Source organism: Camelus ferus, chromosome 4 (genome assembly GCF_009834535.1).
Source record: "Camelus ferus isolate YT-003-E chromosome 4, BCGSAC_Cfer_1.0, whole genome shotgun sequence".
Classification (NCBI taxonomy): Eukaryota; Metazoa; Chordata; class Mammalia; order Artiodactyla; family Camelidae; genus Camelus; species Camelus ferus.
The window spans coordinates 40,286,015-40,307,195 of record NC_045699.1 but is presented as its reverse complement, the minus strand read 5'-3'; the positions used below and the strand labels follow the sequence as shown (position 1 = coordinate 40,307,195).

Genomic DNA, 21,181 nt, shown 5'->3' with positions numbered 1-21,181 from the left:
TATGCAGAATTTGAAAAAGAATGAGGAGGGAGAGGAGGAAAAGAACAGCTAGAGAATGTACGTCAAACTGTGCAGAAACATTTAAGGATTCTTGATTTGGGTGGTTGTTGATTTGCAGGCACAAAAGTTCTTCGTAAAGTATAATGAAAGTTCTTAACTAATCTGCCGAAGAGGTTGAAAAATTTCCCCTTCATTCTCTCATGGAAAAAAAAATTCATCCATATCTTTTCAAGTAGGGGTAGGGGCAGGGGACAACTAAGCAGACTGCTTGGAAATATTCACTGTTTTCATCAGGAAAATCAGAGCTGAATTCTCATTTCCATGGAGAATTTAAAGCAGGAATTAGTCCCACAGTATTATAACCAGTAAGAGAAAATCTAATTCTGGTCTTGAGACCGAATGTAACTACATTTCCAACATAAAAGAGTAAATGTGGAAGTGACCATTTTAATATGCACACTGTAGCCTGTAACTAATCTTATTTCTCCTGTGGACAACCTGACTTTGGAAAAATCCTGCCATTTCATTTCCATCTCCCATTAGATTCTGTTGGATCTTCAAGGTGTAGGTAATGGTTGGATTATAGGAGAATATATAAAGTATGCATATTAACCACTTTAAAATATTTTAAATTAGTCAAATTAATTTCATGCTGTAGTGCCTAACTTGAATGCGTTTTATGGTAATAAATGCACGGATTTTGTGTTCTAGTTTTTTAAATTTTATTGAGTTACAGTCAGTTTACAATGTTGTGTCAATTTCCAACATAGAGCACAGTTTTTCAGTTATACATGAACATACATATATTTATTGTTGCATTCTTTTTCACCATGAGCTACTACAAGTTCTTGTATACATTTCCCTGTGCTGTACAGTATAATCTTGTTTATCTATTCTACATATGCCTGTCAGTATCTACAAATTTCAAACTCCCAGTCTGTCCCTTCCCACTCACCTCCCCCCTGGCAACCACAAGTTTGTATTCTATGTCTATGATTCTGTTTCTGTTTTGTATTTATGTTCATTTGTCTTTTTCTTTTTTTTTTTAAGATTTCACATATAAGTGATATCATATGGTATTTTTCTTTCTTTTTCTGGGTTACTTCACTTAGAATGACATTCTCCAGGGACATCCATGTTTCTGTAAATGACATTATGTTGTTTTTTTATGACTAAATAGTATTCTATTGTATAAATATACCATATCTTCTTTATCCAGTCATCTGTCGATGGACACTTAGGATGTTTCCATGTCTTGGCTATTGTAAATAGTAAATGCGTATATTTAGATGGTTGACATTTCTGGGTGGATATTGAGTTAAATGTGATCATATGACACCTCTCCTAATTATCCTGAGTAATATGGCTGGTCCAGAAACATTGGCTGACTCAAAAAAATCTTAGTGTTTATTTAGCCAATAATATGAACCATGCTTACATGCTTTTGAAGTATTCTTCAGCTCTTAAAAGCCCTGGGTGAAATCAAGAACTCTCTGTTTTAGTCTGTTATCCTTTCAGCAAATAATTAAAAGTCAGATGCTTCTCTGCTGGGTAGATCTATACCAAAATATACCCAGGCTGGGAGAGTATGTCCTGGTCCAAGGGTGAAATTAGAGTATTTTGCCATTGACATTTACCTCTTCAACCCTATGTGCATTTTGAGCCACAGAGGCACTTAACGTTTTTAGGGCTGGGGCAGGACCACAAATGGAAGCCCCTGGCTAATGTCCCCTTGTCACCACCACCTCTCATGCACACAGCAGGGCTTTGCACGTACTCAGGCCAGTACATCCAAGCCCACCCCCCAAATATCTGTCTCTTACTACCTTTCAGGCTTAGGTATGTGACATCAGTGTCATGCTTACCTTCAAGAGGAGGGATCGGGGAAGGGCCTATGGAGGCCCTGGAAGTGGGCTGGGGGGCCAATGGGGCAGTGAAATTCGAGGATCTCAAGTGCCTGGAGCTTGGCCTTGAAGCTGGGAGAGGTTGTGGATGACAAGTGGGCATGTCTCCTTGGTCCTGGGGCCTCATTGCCCCTTTGGGTGGGGAGAGATGAAAGAGGGCCGGAGTGAGGTCCTCTAAAGCTGGGGAAGCTCCTTTGTCCCCCTCCGTCGGTGGCACTGTGTCACGCCCTGGAATATGGGAATAACTGCGGGATGTTGTCTTGCTGGCCCTTATGCTTTCAGACAGCACGCCTCTGAACGTCTGCTCCGTGCAGATTGTTAGGCTAGGTGTTGTGGGAGGACACAAAATACAAAGCTATTTTTAATCGAGTTGTGGGGGAGACAAAAGCTGAACTGAGAATAATTACAAAACAACTAGCTAACAAGGGGGAAATTGAGACCCTAAATTGTTGAGTAAGGGAATTTTGAGTGAAGTAGAGTCAAGTGATGTGGCTGATTTTGAGCCAGAGAGGATCAGGGACCATGGCATTCAGGGCTGCCAGCTTGTGCTTCCAGGGCTCCCGCAGGGACCATGAATGTGTGACTGGGCCTGATGTAAGCAGGGGCGTCTAGGGAGAGAACGTGGGAGCATTTGGGTTAAATGAGTAAATGTATCCTCCAACAAAAGGCGTTCAAATTAAAAATTAAAAAACTGAACAATGGGCTGACCAAACAAAATAGGAATGAGATCCCTGACTCTCAACTTCCAGGGTTGTTGCGGATGAAATTAAAGTGACATTGCCCCATCGATGTAGAAACTTAATTGCTCCAAGGCTGTGTGGTGATGAGGTAAGGAATGCTAAGGAAAATGTAGTCTTAGTTACACCTAATAAAGTAACTTGAAGTAAGAAAGGTGCTTCCATAGGAAACAAGTATGAGGGAAAGAGCTGTAATGAGAAAATTCTTTAGTGTCCTGGAGACACTCCAAATGATGGTTCAGACCAGTGGAGAGCAGGAAGAGCCCTTTTCCCTTTCGTATTGGAAGCATTAAAAGTTTGCTATGTTTCGAAAACATAGAGGGATTCCCTATTCTCCTTTTCATTCTGTAGAATCCCATCAATAATTATTATATCAAGTTTCTTGGAGTGTGAGCCTGTGATCACATTTCCCAAACAGACACTGTGCTGGGTTAACTAAAGTGTCTCTCCAGTTCATGATGAATTTGGAATCTGTGAATGTGAGCTTACGTGCAGATAGGGTCTTTGCAGATGTAATCAAACCAAGATGTCATACTGGATTAGGATGGGCCCTGAATCCATTGTGACTAGTGTCCTTAGAAGTTGGATGAAATGCGGACACACACACATATGCACAAACACACACACACACACAGAGGATTGATGGCCACATGAAGACAAAGGCACAGATGAGAGGTATGCTGCTGTAGACCAAGAGCATCAAGGATGGTCAACAACCAGTGGAAACTAGGAGAGAAGCAAGGAACATACTCTCTTCCAGAGCCTCTGTGAGAGAATAAATTTCTATCGTTTTAAGCCACCCAGTTTGTGGTATTTTCTTCCAGCAGACTAGGAAACTAGGCACCACTCCCCAACTTCATTATTATTAGAAATGCCACCACGTTCCTGGTCTCAAAGGTTATAATTCCTGTTTCTAACCTTGTCTTGCAAATGCATTCAGTCTTTCAAACCATCACATGTCCTTCTTCCTCTCCTTTTCCACAGTGTTCTCTCTTATCACTTATCATAATAATTAATACTTGAATTCTGCTTTCTAGAATTAAGATAATTTTAATTCTCACAAATCATGATGAAATGGCATTATTCTGCCCACTTAATTGATGAGGAAACTGAGGGTCAGAGAGTTGAACTACTTTGTCTAAGGTCAAACAGCTTTCTAGCATATTACAAATTTGGGATTCCAGCAAGGATAAGCCCTTTAATCCAAAAGAAAATACTCAACCCCAAATGGTGTGCTTGGCTTTAATTATTTTTCCACACTGCCTTCTCCATCATCCCAAAGAAAAGACTACAAGAGCTTGTTTGTATCATTGGGGTAAAATGAGAATCATCCTCAAATCATTCTCCTTTGCTCCCCCGTACTTTAGAGGACTCACCCTTAGTTATTTTCCCAGCAGAGGTATCCCAGTGTTGATGTAACAAAAAAGAGCTCATTTGCCTCTTTTTTTTTCTCTTGTAACAACAGAATTTCTTTTATATATTTAATTATAGCCTTAGAAGAGACATTGAATTGGCTTTTTTTCCCCCATCCAGTAGGTCACTGGGAATATAATTAATACACATAATAGCTATCTCATATACGGATTTCTTTTAGTTGAAATGGTCCCCTTTGCATACGTTTTCCCACTGTCTGTAACAAAGCAACTACTTGGGTTATGCTGTTCAGCTGGTTTCATAGCAAAGTCCAAAAGTTCATCCTTCCAAACATGTTAGCAGTTCCCACAGTTGTCTTAATGAAAATCTGGGGGTTTTGTTAAGGTGGAGGTTTATGAAAAGGAAAAGCTGGTTGACTGTGGATTTTCTTGTTTTAGGCTGTATGTTTAAGCAGTAAATTAGCGTTGTAATGCCAGAGGAGGCTGTAAGTCTCTCCCAACCCCAATATGGCAGAGTTATATTGAGAGTGACCCTATGCTTTATTATCCAAACCAGGACACTTTTGAGAATGAAAAAGGATCCTATGAATAATCCCCTGAGAAGAAGCAGTGTAAGCTAGGTCTGGTCCTAGGCAACCAGAGGTATGGTTATCCTGGTTGTTTTAACCCACCTTGGAGAGAGGAGTCCAGCCTGTTTTTGAAATCATTTTTCCCCAAAGAGATGGATGAGTGGGGCTAGAGATTATTATTAATCATGAAGCATTAGATTGTCCCTTGGAAATTATATATGTAACTTTTTTTGGATATCAATAAAAAACACATTGAAAAATTTTTGACCAAATGTTTTGGTCTTAGTCATGCTGGAGCTCATGGTTCTAGGAAGACTGAGGCTCATATGGGACTTGGCCTGGAAGAAAGGCAACCAGGAAGCTGGCCTTACCCTCCTAGGACTAGTGCCCAGCTGAGGCACTCACTAAATGCTGAATAGACAATGATTGGAATGGCTCTCAGCACGTCCTGAATTGGATTGTGACCTGACTTGATTCACAGTTGTACACCAGAAGAGAAATTTCTCTCTTGCAGAGGGTGAAGCCATGAGGACCATTTGATAAAAACTCAAGTTTCTCAGTTGGCACAAATTTGTTTGTTGTTTTGGGGATTGAAGGGAGAATTAAAGTGGAAGAATGTATTTCATTGACATTAGGAAAGGCCCCTGGGAGTTAACTGGTAGGAAAGATTCCAAGGCTTTGTGGTAATGAGATGAGGCATGCTAAGGAAAATGTGTTAGGTACTTCTTCAAATATTTAGACATTTAGTGAGTACCTACTCTAGGGCAAGTGTTGTCCAAGGTGCTGGGGTTCAAAGGTAGCGAAGAGTTTCTAATCTAAGGGAAATCACAGATTAATGGGATGACAGATAAACACAAACATCATGACAAGGCAATATTAATAGCAGAGATATAGTAGGAACAGGAAAAAGAGCATGAGTCTTTCTGCCTGGGAATTCAGGGGGATTCACAGTAAAAAGTGATGGTGGTCCAGTGTGATGAGTTGAGTGTGTTGGTCCAGGAGTCAGCAGGCCTCCTGGGGTAGAGAAAGGAAGGCAAAGGTGACACATCCTGAGCTTTAAGTGGTTGATGTAACATTGCTGGTATCTTGCTGTTATTTAATCCATGTGTTCTTAAACTGGACCTTTCAAGGGTAAATTCATGTATTTTGATCACAACGGTGCTGAAAGACACAATATTCCTACTTGACTATCTACAGTAGTCCCTCCTTATCCCTGGGGGATGCATTCCAAGACCCTCCGTGGATGCCTGAAACCACACATAGTACCAAATTCTATGTACACTATGTCTTTTCCTGTACACACATAACTTTGATAAAGTTTAATTTATAAATTAGGCACAGTGAGAGATTCACAACATAACTAGTAATAAAATAGAACAATTATAACAGGATACTATAATTAAAGTTATGTGAATCTGGTCTCTCTCAAAATATCTTATTATACAAATTTAATGCCTTTTTCATCTTAACTAAGAACTTATTACACGCTGTGGCTATAATTTTGGCAATTTGAGGTGCAGCAGCAAAGCTAGCATGAATTTCTTTCTCCTTCTTCACAGTTTCACGGATAGAAGATTCATTCTTCCTAGAGATCTTTGCCCTCTCAGCATACAATTTTTTTTTCCTTTCCTTACTAAGTCTAGAATTTTTATTTTTCTGCTTAAAGAATGCACTTCACGGCTTCTCTTTGGTGTATCTGAACTGCCAGCATCCCTACTCTTGAGTTTTGGGGCTATTATTAAGTACAGTGAGGGTTTTTGAACACAAGGGCTGCGATAACTCGGCAGTCAGTCTGATAACCTAGATAGCTACCAGGTGACTAAGGGGCAGGATACGCTGGACAAAGGGATGGTTCACCTCCCAGGCGGGATGGAGCGGGATGGTGAAAGGTTTCACCAGGCTACGCAGAAGGGCATGCAATTTAAAACAAGAATTCTTTAATCCTGGAATTTTCTATTTAATATTTTCAGACCATGGTTGACCATAGGTAATTGAAACCACGGAAATTAAAACCGGGGATAAGGGGGTGCTACTGTACTTAAATCTGAATAAAATTGTCACCTTCTGCCAGAATGATGAGAGGTACTTCAAGAGAACAACTTTTTAACAGTCCAAGGAGGATGATAGTGCCTTGTACTCTTCAAAGCCCTACACAGTTTGGGAATTCTCTGTGCTTTCATTCTTAACCTGAACCTACATTTAATTGCACTACTATCTACTTTTTTTTTAAAGTACAATTTAACTTATTTTTATTTAAATCTATCTTTGGAGTGGTGGGTGATGGATAAAGAGTGGGCCAGGTTCTCTGTAGTGGCTGGTGGTGCAGCAAAATGCTTCAGTATTTCGAAATGGTTACCTTGTCTCTGTCGGCCCTTCTTGACGCTTTAGGATTTTAAGTCTATCGTCTCTTTTTAGAGCTTCTTTCTTGTCCTTTCATTTATGTCTTGGCTCCATTCTTTCTCCTATTCTTTCTCAACATGAGCAAAAATCAAGCTTTTAGACAATCGTAACTTGTGCAAGAACAAGTCCTGACGTCAGACTCATTCCTGTGTTGACCATTGTGGGGTTATGTTCTTCCTCATATCCGTTCAAAGGTTGAGAGGCAAAAGTCTTATCAGTGCCCTGGTGGTATGATTTCTTGGTAAACATTTCTGTAAGAATGAGGGAAATGTCAATTTTCAGGAAGAGCAGTGAACTGTGGAAGATTCTAAAAGCATTTATGAAAATGCTTACAATCTGTCTTTTTTAAAAGTAGAGCAATGATGAGTCAAAGTCATATAGCAGAAAGTGATCTCTTGACTCTTGTTATAAGTGAAATGAGTTGTACTTTTAAAGGGATCACTAATATTTTAGCTGTAAGCCACAGAGATTATTTGAATATGTTTCTCCCTATTCTTTGTATGGTTTATTCATTTTTAGGGAAAAGTAATTGGTATCCTGAGCAATTTCCAAAATAGAGTTTTGTCACTAAAAAGCATTGGACTCTTAAGATTCTATATATTTTATTACTTTTCCAGAAATGAGCGATTGACACAGAACAAGCAAAATTGTGTGACTTCCTGAGGGTCAGCTATAACGTTTGGCTAGTAACAAAGATCTCTGGATCATGTGACTACAAAGAAGAGATGCATGTCAATCAATGATAGATGTTTCCTGACATAAAGCAGTAAATACTAAGCTAAATATTTGTATTGAATTTTTCAAGAATACCACATTTATAACAAACTGTAGAAATTTGGTTGTATAGGTAAATAGCTCAAATTAATTTAGAGTAAAAATTAGTCTTGCTGTCTCGTTGCATTTGAACTTTTAAATGCACTTATGACAAATATAAGAAGCACATTGTTTTTTTGATACTTCAAATTAGAAAAACATTTATTCAAAAATTCTTTGTGATTGAAAATTGTTAGCATGATCTTTTGGCTTTGCCTCATACAAGAACTGCTCAGAAGTCAAGTCTGGACTTGAAAATACCTTCTTGATCAAAATGAGGCCCAAAGACAGAAAGTAGCAGGAAATACTTGGAATTGTTACTTTTCTTGGTTAGGCCATAAAGATGATTTTGTACATTGGTGAGAATAAAAAGATGATAAAATATGATACAGCATCTTTTGAATTCTGCTCCATTGTTTTAGTGTTACTTTGGTTTTTTAAAAAAATCTCACACTGTCTATTCAGCCTCATCACTTCATTTCTTTCAGCTTTTCCTTTTTGTTTCAAAAGCCTTGTACTTACTTCTTCAGTTAAGAGAGGGGCCATGAACCTTGTCTCCTGTTCTGTGTTGCCTAGGACATTACCTCTTCTTTTATGGTGAAAAATTGCTCCTGCCCTATTTGCAAGAGTAGAAGAAGCTGGGGAAGGTGGCATGATTGTGAGGGTGATGTGGGGGTTGGGTAGAAGTAGGCAGGACTGAATAAGTGACTATTTAGGCACCTTAGAAATGTTTTCCCTATGGAAATGGAAAAACTAAGCTCCCACAGATGTATTTTATTCATGCAGAAGTGAAATTGGAGCTTGGTATAAAAACTCATCACATAAGCAGAACATAATGTAACTCTCTGAGCGTTCCAGTCCCAGGTAGCTTAGTAGAGGTTCCCCTTGGAAGAGCTCTGAGAAAGGCTTCCCAGTCCCAGGGAATCAGAACCCCAGGAGCTCCAGTTAAAAATGCACATTGCCAGGCTCCTGCAAGGACCAGTCAGGCTTGAACTGAGGAGGAGCCCAGGAATCTGCGTTTTTGTGGCACATCCCTCCCTCCATTGGATTGCACTTAGGTAGATGTCTTAGTTCATTTGGGTTGCTGTGAAATACCCTAGACTGGGTAGCTCACGCACAACAGAAATTTATTTCTCACAGTCTGGAGGCTGGAAGTTGGAGATCAGGGTGCCACCAAGGCTGGGCTCTGGTGAGAGCTCTCCTCCAGGTGGCAGACGTCTCCTGGCATCCTCACGTGGTAGAAGGGGCAGGGGAGCACTCTGGGCTCTCTTTTATTAGGGCACTAATCCCATTCATGAGGCCTCCACTCTCATGACCTAATTAACTCCCAAAGCCCCTCCTGATACCACCTATTTGGGCATAAGGTTTTCAGCAAAACAACGAGGCCCTGCTGTAGAGCACAGGAGCTATATTCAATACTTCCCAACGGCCTATAATGAAAAAGAATATGAAAAGGAATATATGTATATGTATAAATGAGTCACTGTGCTGTACACCAGAAATCAGCACAACATTGTAAATTGACTATACTTCAATTAAAAAGAAAGAATTTTGGGGGGACACAAACATTCTGACCGTAGCAGTCGGGAGTCATTTGGGATTTTCCCCAACGTTAGCCGGATCCGCTCCCAAATCAGCATCTTAAGGACAACGAGCACCAGGATTGCAGCACTCTTAGGTGCATAAACTCCCACCGCGTGGCCCAAGGTCAGCGGTGAGTTTCCGGGGGTCCAGGCAACGTGCCCCCAAATCCAGGCCCTTTCCTCTGGGCCACTCTCCTTGCTACTGAGAACGGCTCCTGCTTAAGGATGGCAAAAGGAATTTTCTTAACGCACCTACCTCACTACCAGGAAACCCTGATACGGAACCTGGGCCTCCCTGTGTGGCTGGCCCCGGGGCCCATGTGTCCTCATCAGACCGGGCAAGTGGCAGGGCGCCTGCTCCCGTGGGAGGCTGCTTTGTGCACTCAGCAGACTCGTCCAGTTAGTCCGGAGTCTTCTCTTGGCCAGGCAAAACCTCTTCCTATCACTTTCCCAAACCGTGCTCGTCCTGGTTGTCTTAAGTCAGTAAATACCCAAGCACAGATGTCTTTCAGACTCGTACTCTGTGCTCTGATCTAGGCTCCAAAGATACCAGGGAACAAGTGCGATAAGGCCCTGTCCCCACAGAGCCAGCCTGCCAGTCACGTGAGAATGTCCATACCTTCTTCTGCCCATTGGTCTCCTAGATCATATACACCAACGTCCAGAATTGTGTCCCCACTTTTGTTCTGTTTATGTACATTGTCTTCTGTAACACGGAGCTGAAAACAGCAGTTTCCCCTAGATAGTTTCAGAACACATCACAGACTTCGGGAGGTGGCTCTGCCCATCTGAGAAGCTTTATCAGCTCCTCGCTTTGACTCTCCGGGAGGCGGTCTTAACTCAAGGTTGTAGTGAACTTGAGAACAATTGGCTTTCTGTGTAAATGTCCTTGGTCTATCACTTGGAAAGGATTTATTTTACTTTGGCCTCTGTTTCCTCCTGTCTCCTCAAAAGCAACTTCCCCGCCCCTACCCCCAGCCTTTTGTGTGTTCAAAATTAAGCTGAAACTTGAACCTCATTGCTTTCTCACATCTCAGAAAGTGTTTAGAATTTTAGTGCTGAGACATTTTGCTGGACCCTTTTCAGCTACATGAGTTTCAACCTTCAGTGTTTTTGTATGTGGGTGAGGTTCATGGGTAGAATTTCAGAAGCCTCTAGAGAGAAGGAGAGAGAAAGCTCCTTTAAGGGTGGAGAGTAAATGGCTACATTTCACATAAAGAGGACAATAATTTGTGTGCATTGTTTTCTGAAAAAAAATACACAGATCACTGGGGATAGACAAGATGCTTGTAGTTACAATATCACTGAAGTCTTATGATAATGTATTTAATGTGAGTCCTCATGGCAGATAATACTGGCTTTTCACTCATGACATTCATGTTTCCTTACATAACAAGCTTATTTAAATAAAAAAACTTCCATATTATATAATCGTACAGAATGGTACATGGATATGATAAAAATAGCAGGGCAGGTACACAGATGATGAGTTTGAGGAAACTCCTGGTGAGTTTACTCCTGGTGAAGTTGATGCCAGGAGTCAGTGTCTTGAGAAAAGCTCCCAGCCCTGCAAAGTGCCCACCTCCACCCACAGAAGCAGGAAGCCCACGAAGCTGAACTTTCACTTAAATGGAGCACAAGTTGTCCATATGTGCTGACCGTGCCAGGATGGCCAGCCACGTAAGTGTGGAGTGACCACTTAACTGAGTGTCTGTGCTGGAAAAGGAAATAACTCACGTTGAAGGCTGGGCGAGGCAGAGGATCCTGGCAGAACGCTATAGTGAGAGACTCAGAAGCGTATGCGAGCCTTACGAGAAGCAGGTGGGAGAAGCAGGTTGCTCTCCTGCCTGGAGGTCAGAGGGCACAAAGCAGGGAACGCGCACCAGGCCCTCTGGGGAATCTGCTACCAGCCAGAGTGCCTTACCCAGAAGTTACCTGCTGATGTTATTACAGACCACATTTGCAGTAGGGTAAGTAAGAACCTCAAACTAGCAGGCTCTTAATGAAAGTTTTGAAGTACTTATAACCCATTGTTGACCACCGCCCCTACCCCAAGTATGAAAATAGTGAAGCAAAAACTAAATGGAGGAGAGCAGGCTTTCCCCTTACTTATACTTGGAACAGAATCTAGAGATGGAATTGTAATTTTACTCCTTTCCCTGCTCTGTGTTTTAACCACACTGGATTCAGGAGCGAAAGTCCTCTGGGCTGCGGTCCCCTCCACTGTCTCCCCTCCCTTGTCTCATCTGATTAAATCTCTTGGTCACCTGACACCAAAGTTCGCCTTCGAACCAAGGGCTTCCTCCTCCCTGTGAACCAAAATGCTGCTCCCAGAGTGAGGGCTCACATTCTCCTGCTGTCGGCAGGGGCCCGGGAGGGGCGCCCACCTGCTTGTTGATATTGTGGGGGAGTCCATGAGAAAGTTCTCAGAAAGGGATAAGAAACAAAGGGGAGTGGACCCACGCTACTGACCCAAACCACACATTCTAATTGCAATTAGGTAAGATGTCAAAGCTAGGTCACCTAATCCTCCAATCACCGATAATTCTCATTCTAAAAGTCTTATCCTTTAGATGTTTCTTTTACTCGTCCAGAGTAAGTGAACAGTTGCACTTACTGTATAAGTGTTGAGTTTCTGTTTAGAAGAATTAAGGAAACTCAGCTCAGACCCTTAGCTTGAGTTTACTGGTCCCCTGGTCCTGGTCACAGCCGTCATTGCCAAGAATGACTTTCCTCTCATGTGTCCGCCCCCACGTCAGCCCCCCTCTGCTATTGGAACCGGCTCATTTAGAGCAGAGCTCTGAAGAACTAAAGTCCTAAGTGTTAGAGTCTCAGTACCAGATGAAGTCAGTGCTTTAGCTGATAGGAGGGTGTGGCTTGGCCATTTGTTTGGGAAAACACTCAGTGTACATGGTGTTATTGTGGGAAGTGGATATACCAATGTAGGTCTGGATTTAGACTCAAGACTCAACACTTCCAAACTGAGTGACCTCAGACAGACTTTGACCTTGGACAAAGATTATATAAACTGTGTAATCTTTTTGATTTTCAGTGTCCCTTCTGGAAAAAGAAGATATGAGCTGGGTTGTGTTGAGTCTTAACTGAGAGTGAGAGGCTGCCCCACATCCAGCCTCTGCTCTCTCAACCTCAGCCCTGGGTGGTGTGTCTCTTCTTTGCCTTTGCCTAGCCTTTTTTTGCCCCATGTTTGGTTTTTTATTCTTCAAATAATCACAATATAGAACTTAGAATATTTTAAACTATTAGTATTGATAGAATACATTTATAACTTCTTTTTAATTAATCTTTAAAATCACTTTTAACCTTTTCTTTTCAAAATGTTCCAGGTCCAAAAGCAAAATCAATGACTTTTTAAAAATGTTTCTGTGTTTGGGGCTGGTAGTGGGGTTGACTTTACCTTCTTGTAGGTGAATGGCTTTAATATCTGAAAAGGTTCTCTACCCTGGTGTAGAACTTTGGGGTGAGTCTTGAGTGATTTTTCTGGCTTAAGAGGGCCCAAGTTATAGTGTGCCTTGAGATGGTTATATTATCTTTCCGTTCTGTCAGCTTCATGGTGTGTAGCATGTAGAAGTATTAACATTAGCTTGAGGAAAGGTAGCTCTGGACCCGAGGTCAACCTTGCTGGAGGGAATAGAAGCAATCATGGCAACATAATAGATGGAAGAAGATGTAGGGACCCCAAGATTCTGTAAGAGCAGAGATCTAATCTGATCCAGGACTCTGGACCAAGCTCTGACAGTGTAGGGTCTTCCCACAGTTCCTCACATTATCATACGGGGTCTAAACAACCGAGAGTCACCACGAAAGGGTGGCTTCAGGGGCACCTGGTCTTATCACAATCATCTTTAGACAATTCATATCTTAATTTTCTGCAGTTGTCCATTTTATAAGACCTATGCAGGAAGACTGACAGTTTCAACGTTTGTTACATCCATTCTTTCATTTAGCCACTTAAAAAAAATTGAAGTATAGTCAGTTACAATGTGTCAATTTCTGGTATACAGCATAATGTCCCAATTATGCATATATATATACATATATTTGTTTTCATATTCTTTTTCATTAAAGGTTATTATAAGATATTAAATATAGTTCTCTGCTATACAGAAGAAATGTGATTTTTAAATCTATTTTTATATATAGTGGTTTAACATATGCAAATCTTAAACTCCAAATTTATCCCTTCCCACTCCCTTACCCACCATAACCGTAAGTTTGTTTACTATGTCTGCAAGTCTGTTCTTTTTGTAGATAAGTTCACTAGTGTCCTCTTTTTTCTTCTTTCTTTTTTTTTTAGCTTCCACATATGAGTGATATCATATGGTCTTTCTCTTTCTCTTTCTGGTTTCCTTCACTTAGAATGATGATCTCTAGGTCCATCCATGCTGCTGTAAATGGCATTATTTTATTTTTTTTATGGCTGAGTAGTATTCCACGGTGTAAATATACCACAGATTGTTTATCCACTCATCTGTCGATGGACATTTAGTTTGCTTTATTTAGCCACTGTCTGAGACCTGACTCTCTAGCTGGCGCAATGTTGGTGGTACCCAAATGAGTGACTCCCATGCCCTACCCTTCCCAGACTAAGGATGTAGTAAGAGACATATCAGCAAGCAATCATTTAGGGGATGTGCCCCACTGGTGTGTCCACAGGCACTTTGAGGGCTTAAAGGGGATGGGCCTAACTGTTCTGGGGGTGGAGGGGAAGAAAATTCCTTTGGTGGGGTGATATTTGTGGTGAAACTTGCAGGCTGAGGCATGGGCAGCCTGGCTTCTAATCCCAGCTCCATATTTGCATCGGTCTTGACAGTTTCCTCATCCCCAGCTTGGGCAGACAGCACCCTCCTTTCCTGCTCCAGAGGTGGAAGGGAGGCAGCAGTGAGCAGAAGGTTCTTTCTCGCACCCCTACAGCGTGCTAGTTGTTGACACATGTTTCCAGGTCTTAGGGCAAGGTATGCGGGGCGTGGGTGGTTCCCTGGGGCCTACACAGTGTCAGTCACAAGAGCTGATGGTTAGGATTGCTCCTAGAGACAGGGACACTCGTGTGTCCTCAATAAATCGTGTGTGCACATACGTGTGATATTCAAGGCCTTCTAGAGCACAGGGTAAGGACCCCTCTGCCCAGGGGTTTAGGATGGTATTACTCTCCAGCTTAAACTATGTAAGCATTCAGCAGGCCCTTTCCAAGTCCAGCCCATCCACCTCCTACTCCTAATATTGGCCAACTGTGCCTGGAGGTCCTTCCTCTCTCAGTGTGCGCCTTTGAAAGACCGCTGACTACGGTTTTCACTTGTGTTGTCCTGTTAGGAACCGGTGAAAGTGGCAAAAGCACCTTCATCAAGCAGATGAGGATTATCCACGGGTCTGGTTACAGCGACGAAGACAGAAAGGGGTTCACAAAGCTGGTTTACCAAAACATTTTCACCGCCATGCAAGCCATGATCCGCGCCATGGACACCCTGCGGATCCAGTATGTGTGTGAGCAGAATGAGGTAAGGAGCTTCAGGGTGTTGGACCTGTGGGTGAATGCAGGCTCTCCTCTTCTGGTCAGCCTGTGTCTCTGAACTAAAAGATTTATTGGGTGCTTCTGTCAGCGGCCAAAAGCAGCTCTGGAGCTCAGGCTTGGGGCAGAGTTCCTCCCGAGGATTGTGGTGAATTTAGTAACAGCCCTGCAGTCTTATTTCTGCAGAAGTTCTAGCACAAAAGCAGTGTGTTGCTTCCCATTGCGCCATGATTCAGAAGTGTGGGTAGTCCTTTCGGTGGCTTTTTTCAGGTGCTGAGAAAAGAAAGACACACAGACACATCTTTTCTTTTGGCTAAGATACCTGGTTAATTTCTAACTTTCTTAGCGCCATGGAGACCTTGGGTTTACAATGGCCAACTTTTTAAGAATTCTAAGTCTTAGGAAGTATTTTCCTAAATGCCCTGCAGACTGCTCAAAGAAGTCAGCAGGTTTTGTTTATTTTGGGAGCTAGCCCTTCTTAGGAGCTAAGTGGTGGTTTATGAAGAGTGAAGCTCTTGTCCCAACTGGCAATGGACTCTGATAAAGTAAGGGTATCAAGCTGCCACTGGCTTTCCTATCACCTGGGGTTATTTGAAATACACATGTGTTTAAGACTGTAGGAAAATAATGAGGCAGGAGGGTGGGAGGAAGAGACAAAAAAACATTTTATATGGTATACTGGAATGTAAAGCCATAGGGAAATGTTGTGTCTGAGCTCATTAAGAATCTAGATGACAAACAGGGTTTATTTAAAATAATTGATACCAAGTTACAACATGACATGATGCTAAAGAGAAAAATTCTAAGATGAACCTCTTGTGGATCTATTAAAAAGAATTCAGCTGCTCAGTCTGCTTGGATCTAGAGATTCTACTAAGTGAAGTCAGTCACAGAAAGGCAAATATGATACCACTTATATGTGGACTCTAAAATGTGATACAAATGAACTTATTTACAAAACAAACAGACTTACAGACATAAAAAACAAACTTACGGTTACCAAAGGGGAAAGAGGGGAAGAGATAAATTAGGAGTTTGAGACTTGCAGATACAAACTACTGTATATAAAACAGATAAACAACTAGGTCCTACTATACAGCAGAGGGAACTATATTCAATATCTTGCAATAACCTATAATGAAAAAGAATACATACATACATATATATATATATAACTGAATCACCATGCTGTACACCAGGAACTAACACACATTGAAATCAACTATACTTCAATTTGAAAAACATTTAAAAAAATTAAAAAAAGAATTTAGCTGCTAAAACGCCAGAATTGCTTAAAGGCTTACGTGTGGACCTCAGGGACATCATGAACTTGTGACACCTGTTTTCAAGTATATTTTAGACATGTGATATATACAAAGAGTTTCGTAGCAATGGATCTAATGCTTGTCTTACTCAGTGGCTGGGCTACATAGGAGAACACAGCTTGCACCGAATTTTAGATGTATCTTTATGGCGTGACTGCAACCTCATGTCTTTACCACCATCTCCTTGCAGTCTTGAGGAAATGAAGGGGTGTGTCTTGGCTATAGCTTCAACCTTGAACAGTGTCAGGCTGAAAAGTGTGTGTATGTGTGTGCACGTGCGGGGGCCGTGGTGGGAGTTAGCTTTTACTCTGTCTGTTGCCAGGTCACATGCGGGGTCCATACTGAGCCTTCCGGAGATTCTGGAAGTGATTCTGATGATTCCTATACACGTTGGTTTTGAATACACGCATTATACCTTTTTGAATGTGTGCATTAAAAAAAAAAAAAAGAAAAGAAAAACCCCGTGCAAGTTATTTTAAAAATAAGGCCATCTGTGGAAATTTAAGATTATTTCAGAGAAGAGGTATGTCAGGAACGTCCTTGTGGTGATTTTAGTTAATGTATTTTCCTTCTTTGTAAAGAGGCATTTTGTTTCCCAGTCATAATGGGGTGGCTGGGGAAAGCTTGGAATTTAGGGGTAGCTTTGTAAATAGGCCTGTTGAGAAGAAAAGGCTCAGATAGAAGTCGGTGCTGCTTACCTTGGCAATGGGTGTTGGTAAACCTGATCAGATTTAGTAATCAAGGTCTCTGGGTTTGTTTTGGTTTGGTTTTCCCTCAAGGTCTTCTAGAGGTACTCTGAGTTTATATTTCACACAAAGAGGTTTTATAGGGTTGGATGTTCCACCACTTTCTTCTTTCCTCTTGATCTTAATTCTTTTTCGTAAGGTCATGTCCACTTGCCCACTAATCTGCGTTGGTTTCCTTGCAGCTGCCATAACACAGGACCTTGAACTGGGTGGCTTGAAACAGATTTATTCCTTCACGGTTCTGAAGTCTGGAAGTCTGAAATCAAGGTGACTGGTTCCAACTAGAGGCTCTCGGGGAGGCTCTGTTCCATGCTGCTCTCCTGGCTTTTTGTGGTTGCTGGCAATCTTCAGTGTCCTTTGGCTTATAAATGCGTGAACCCATTACTGACTCTGTCTTCATATAGAGTTCCCTCCTGTGTGTGTCTCTGTGTTCACATGGCATCCTCCTCTCTGCTTGTGTCTGAATCTCCCTCTTCTTATGAGGACACCAGTCTCTGGGTAGGGCCCATCCTAATCTAGTGTGACCTCACATAGCTTGATTACATCTACAAAGACCCTATTTCCAAATAGTTACTTTCTAAGGTTTGGGGTTTGCTTGAATTTCAGGGGAGTACTATTCAACCTAGCACAGTCTGCCCTCTGCCCCCACAGATTGTCCATCCCATAAACAAAATACATTCACCCCATTCCTATATACCCCAAAGTCTTAACCCATTCCAGCATTAACTGTAAGTCTCAAAGCTAATCTAAATGTCAACCCAAAAGGCCCCCAATCTCATCATTTAAATCCTCCAAATCAGGGATGGGTGAGTCTCTGGATATGGTCCATCCTGGAGCAGAATTCCTCTTCTTCCACAGATCAGTGAAGCTAGGAGATGAGTCAGTGCTACCTGTCTCCTCCCCCATTGCTGTCTCTGGCTCCATTCTCAGTGCCTTCTTTCTACTTCAAGTACTTGCATTCCTGCTTTATAAACTCCCTCTTATCTCTCAGACACATGCCAGGGACGAACCACATGTTGAAGTGATTTAAGGAGAGGCAACAGAATGAGTGGAAAGAACACTGGGTTGGTCCCCTCAGTCTGGGCTCTACTGATGGCTCCCCTGGGGGTCTCGAGCCAGGGTCAGAGAGTAAATATTTTTGGCTTTGAGGGCTCTGTAGTCTCTGTTGCAACTCTTCTGCTTATTGTTTGTGCAGACGTAGCCCTGGGCAGTGCATAAACCAGCGAGTGAGGCTGACTTATAAAGGCTATTTGCAAAATGTGAAAGCTGTTCTTAACCTCATGGTTAAAACAAACAGCCAAGAGCAGATTTAGTGCATGGGCTGGAGTTTGCTGACTCAGTCCTAGTGGAAGCCTTGTAACCTCTCCGGTCTTGCACTCCTCATCTGTTAAACGTAGACAGTGCATGCTCTGCCTACTCCATAGGCCGACCGACGTGAGCCAAAGGAAGTTCTTTGCAGATTAAATGGCACTGGAGAAATGGAAGGTTATTACTCGGGCAAGCTTGAAAACCGAAAATGGACTCACTGTGCCTTCTATTATTTGTTTAGGTCATTTGGATCCATTTATTTATTATTTTCCAAATACTTTTCTCTGGGGGCTAGTCCTGATTCCAAATGTGAAACTATAACAAAGTTCCCTTCTTAGGTCATAGAATGATAAAATGATTAGTGCTCTAGGAGTTTAAGTAATTACTTAAGGCGCATGATATATGCTTTCTTTACAAAGTATTGCTTCATTTAAAACAGTGGATTAGTTAAGACAGGGATGAACATGCCTTAATCAGCTTTTCTTTTCAGTCGTGCTATCATTCCCTCACTTCTTACCGCTGAATGTTTATTTCCATTATTTGATTTTTTTTTTTGGAGCTGGAAACGCTTTCTTTAAAGTATCTAGAAGGGAATTAAGAGTGCTTTTATAGGGTTTTATTTTAAATGTGAGCAAGATTACTGCTCAGCTAGGTGGCTGAAAATCTTTGCCTCTTACTTGACAGGCTGCTTACGAAAGGAAATTGATCAGGAATTTACTGTAGCATTCGGTTTTTAACCATGTTTTTTCAGTTAAGATACAGCCTTGAAGATTATTTCCTTATATGCTGCTGGCCTTTTTTTTTTTTTCAAAAGAAATGATTCATATGTATTTGCTCACCCTGTTGATAAGTCATAATTTTTATGAATGTCTCTCAAGAGTGTCGTATGAGCACATATTAGAATTTATGACTTGACTAAATATTACAAAGGCGTTTGCTCAATGTCATGACTCCTAAGTTAGAATTAACTTATAACTTATGTTCACTAGTGATAATTTCACCGAAAAGCTTCATAGTTTTTACTGTTTGTAGTGTTTCCTAATTAAGAAATTCTCATTCCAGGCCTGTCCTGTGGTGAAGGAAATCTTACCCCTTCAACATTCTGCAGAATCTGCTTGGATAGTTCAGAAACAGAATTTCCCAAGGGCAAAGGACAGCCTTGCCTGATATATCAGGAACTTTTTAGCTCTATATTCAGTGATTGTTAGAAAAGAGAACAAGACCCCTGCACTGTGGCTGCATCCTATTTGCATGTAACTCACAGACATTTAATTGTAAGGGCTCATCGTAAAAACAAAAACAACATCTTAAAAAAAGAGAGTTAATCATTAAACATAAGAGGAGTATTTTCCCTGCCATTCTGCTCCAAGTACCTGATCCCATTGTATAAATATACCACATCTTTATCCAGCCATCTGTCAGTGGACATTGAGGCTGTTTCCATGTCTTGGCTATTGTAAATAGTGCTGCTATGAACATTGGGGTACAGGTGTCTGCTGTCTTGATTCAAGTTCTGCACGTCTTTCATTTGGGTAGACAGATGTCTTTGTCGTCGGTTCCCTGCAGTGTCTTGGGTTTCAGTCCCTTGGAGCTCCAGGCTCTCCTGACTGCTGGGTGTATCAGACACATGCGAAACAATGGTCCTCAGTCTTGGGGGCTGTTGGAATTTCCTGGGAGGCTCTTCTCTGCTGCCCAGGGTACCACTCCAGAAAGTCGGAGCTAAATATTCTTGGGATGCGGCCCAAGCTTCTGGATTGACTTTTAGAAGCCTCCCAGGTGATTCTGATTAGGCAGCCAAGGTTGAGAACCACTGATGTATGTATCTGAACACTATCTGGAGGCGTTCAGTTCAGATTCTACTTTCCTATCAACCTTTCCATAGAGGAGAGGGGGGCTTCTGGTGATCTCTTCCGTGGAATGGCCTAATTAATCTCCATCCCCAGGTAAACTGAGTGGCCAGCACTGAGGGTGTTTGTTCAGCTCAGCAGTGCTGGGGGGCCTTGGGGAGATGAGGCGATGTCACTTTGGCAGCATCTCCAGGTGACGTTTTTGAATTCATGGCAGATTCTGTTTGTTTCCTTTCAGTCTCTCAGGGGCCCAGCACAGTATCGTGCCGAGAGCTTCTAGGGATGGGGTGGGAGTCAAGGATGAAGAAGGAGCCACGTTTCATTCTCCGGAGGTCACGTCCCTGGGTCTTCTCACTCTCTTTGTCCTGCTGTTGCTACAAGAAAGTTACCATTTCTTTTTGTTCAGTAAAGGATCAGGGAAAGATGTTATGCTGATAACATGCCCAAGGTATAGATACGGTTTATAATAAAAACACATTACAATTTCATTTTATGAGAGATATTACATGAAGAAATTGAGTAGTTACATATTTTCACTCATCATTAACAGACAGTTCTTACTTATTGAGATGGTGATTCACTAGGTATAAAACTTAAACATCAAGTATCCAACTTTGCATTTAAGCAACAAAGTCTGGCATTGATGGGGCAGAATCACAGAAGACATTTTCTAACACCAAAAAGAGCCTCGATAATGTCTATATAACTCCTCCAGCTTAACTTTGCATCCTCAGAAAGCAAGAGGCTGCAGGTCCAGAAGGGTCTATTAAAGACGCATGTGAGGAAATCAGGCACAGTTGAGTGGCCAACTCAGGTGGCTCTTTATAGAAGAGTTTCTCAGGGCTTATGTATTTTGAGACCCTCTTATTTTCTAATTTTTCAAACATTTGTTTAACTGTATTTTTCCATCCCACTTCCTCATCCAATTTGAGAAGTCGGATTCTGCATGAGCCTCTGGGAACAGGGAAGCCAGTGTCGAGTCTTTGGCTGTAGCCCAGGGTTAATGGTTCTCTGGCACACGGTAAACGCAGGCTCTGCATTCCTGTGTCCGA

At 41.8% G+C, this 21,181-nt stretch overlaps 1 protein-coding gene across 1 annotated transcript in view; it reads left to right on the top strand.

The window, feature by feature from the left end:
• The window catches only part of GNA14 (G protein subunit alpha 14), a 153,941-nt gene that overhangs the window by 78,741 nt on the left and 54,019 nt on the right, over positions 1–21,181 (top strand). Inside the window, exon 2 of the mRNA XM_006189003.3 lies at positions 14,708–14,892. Within this exon, the coding sequence (XP_006189065.1) occupies positions 14,708–14,892 (185 nt within the window). The remainder of the gene's footprint in view (positions 1–14,707; positions 14,893–21,181) is intronic.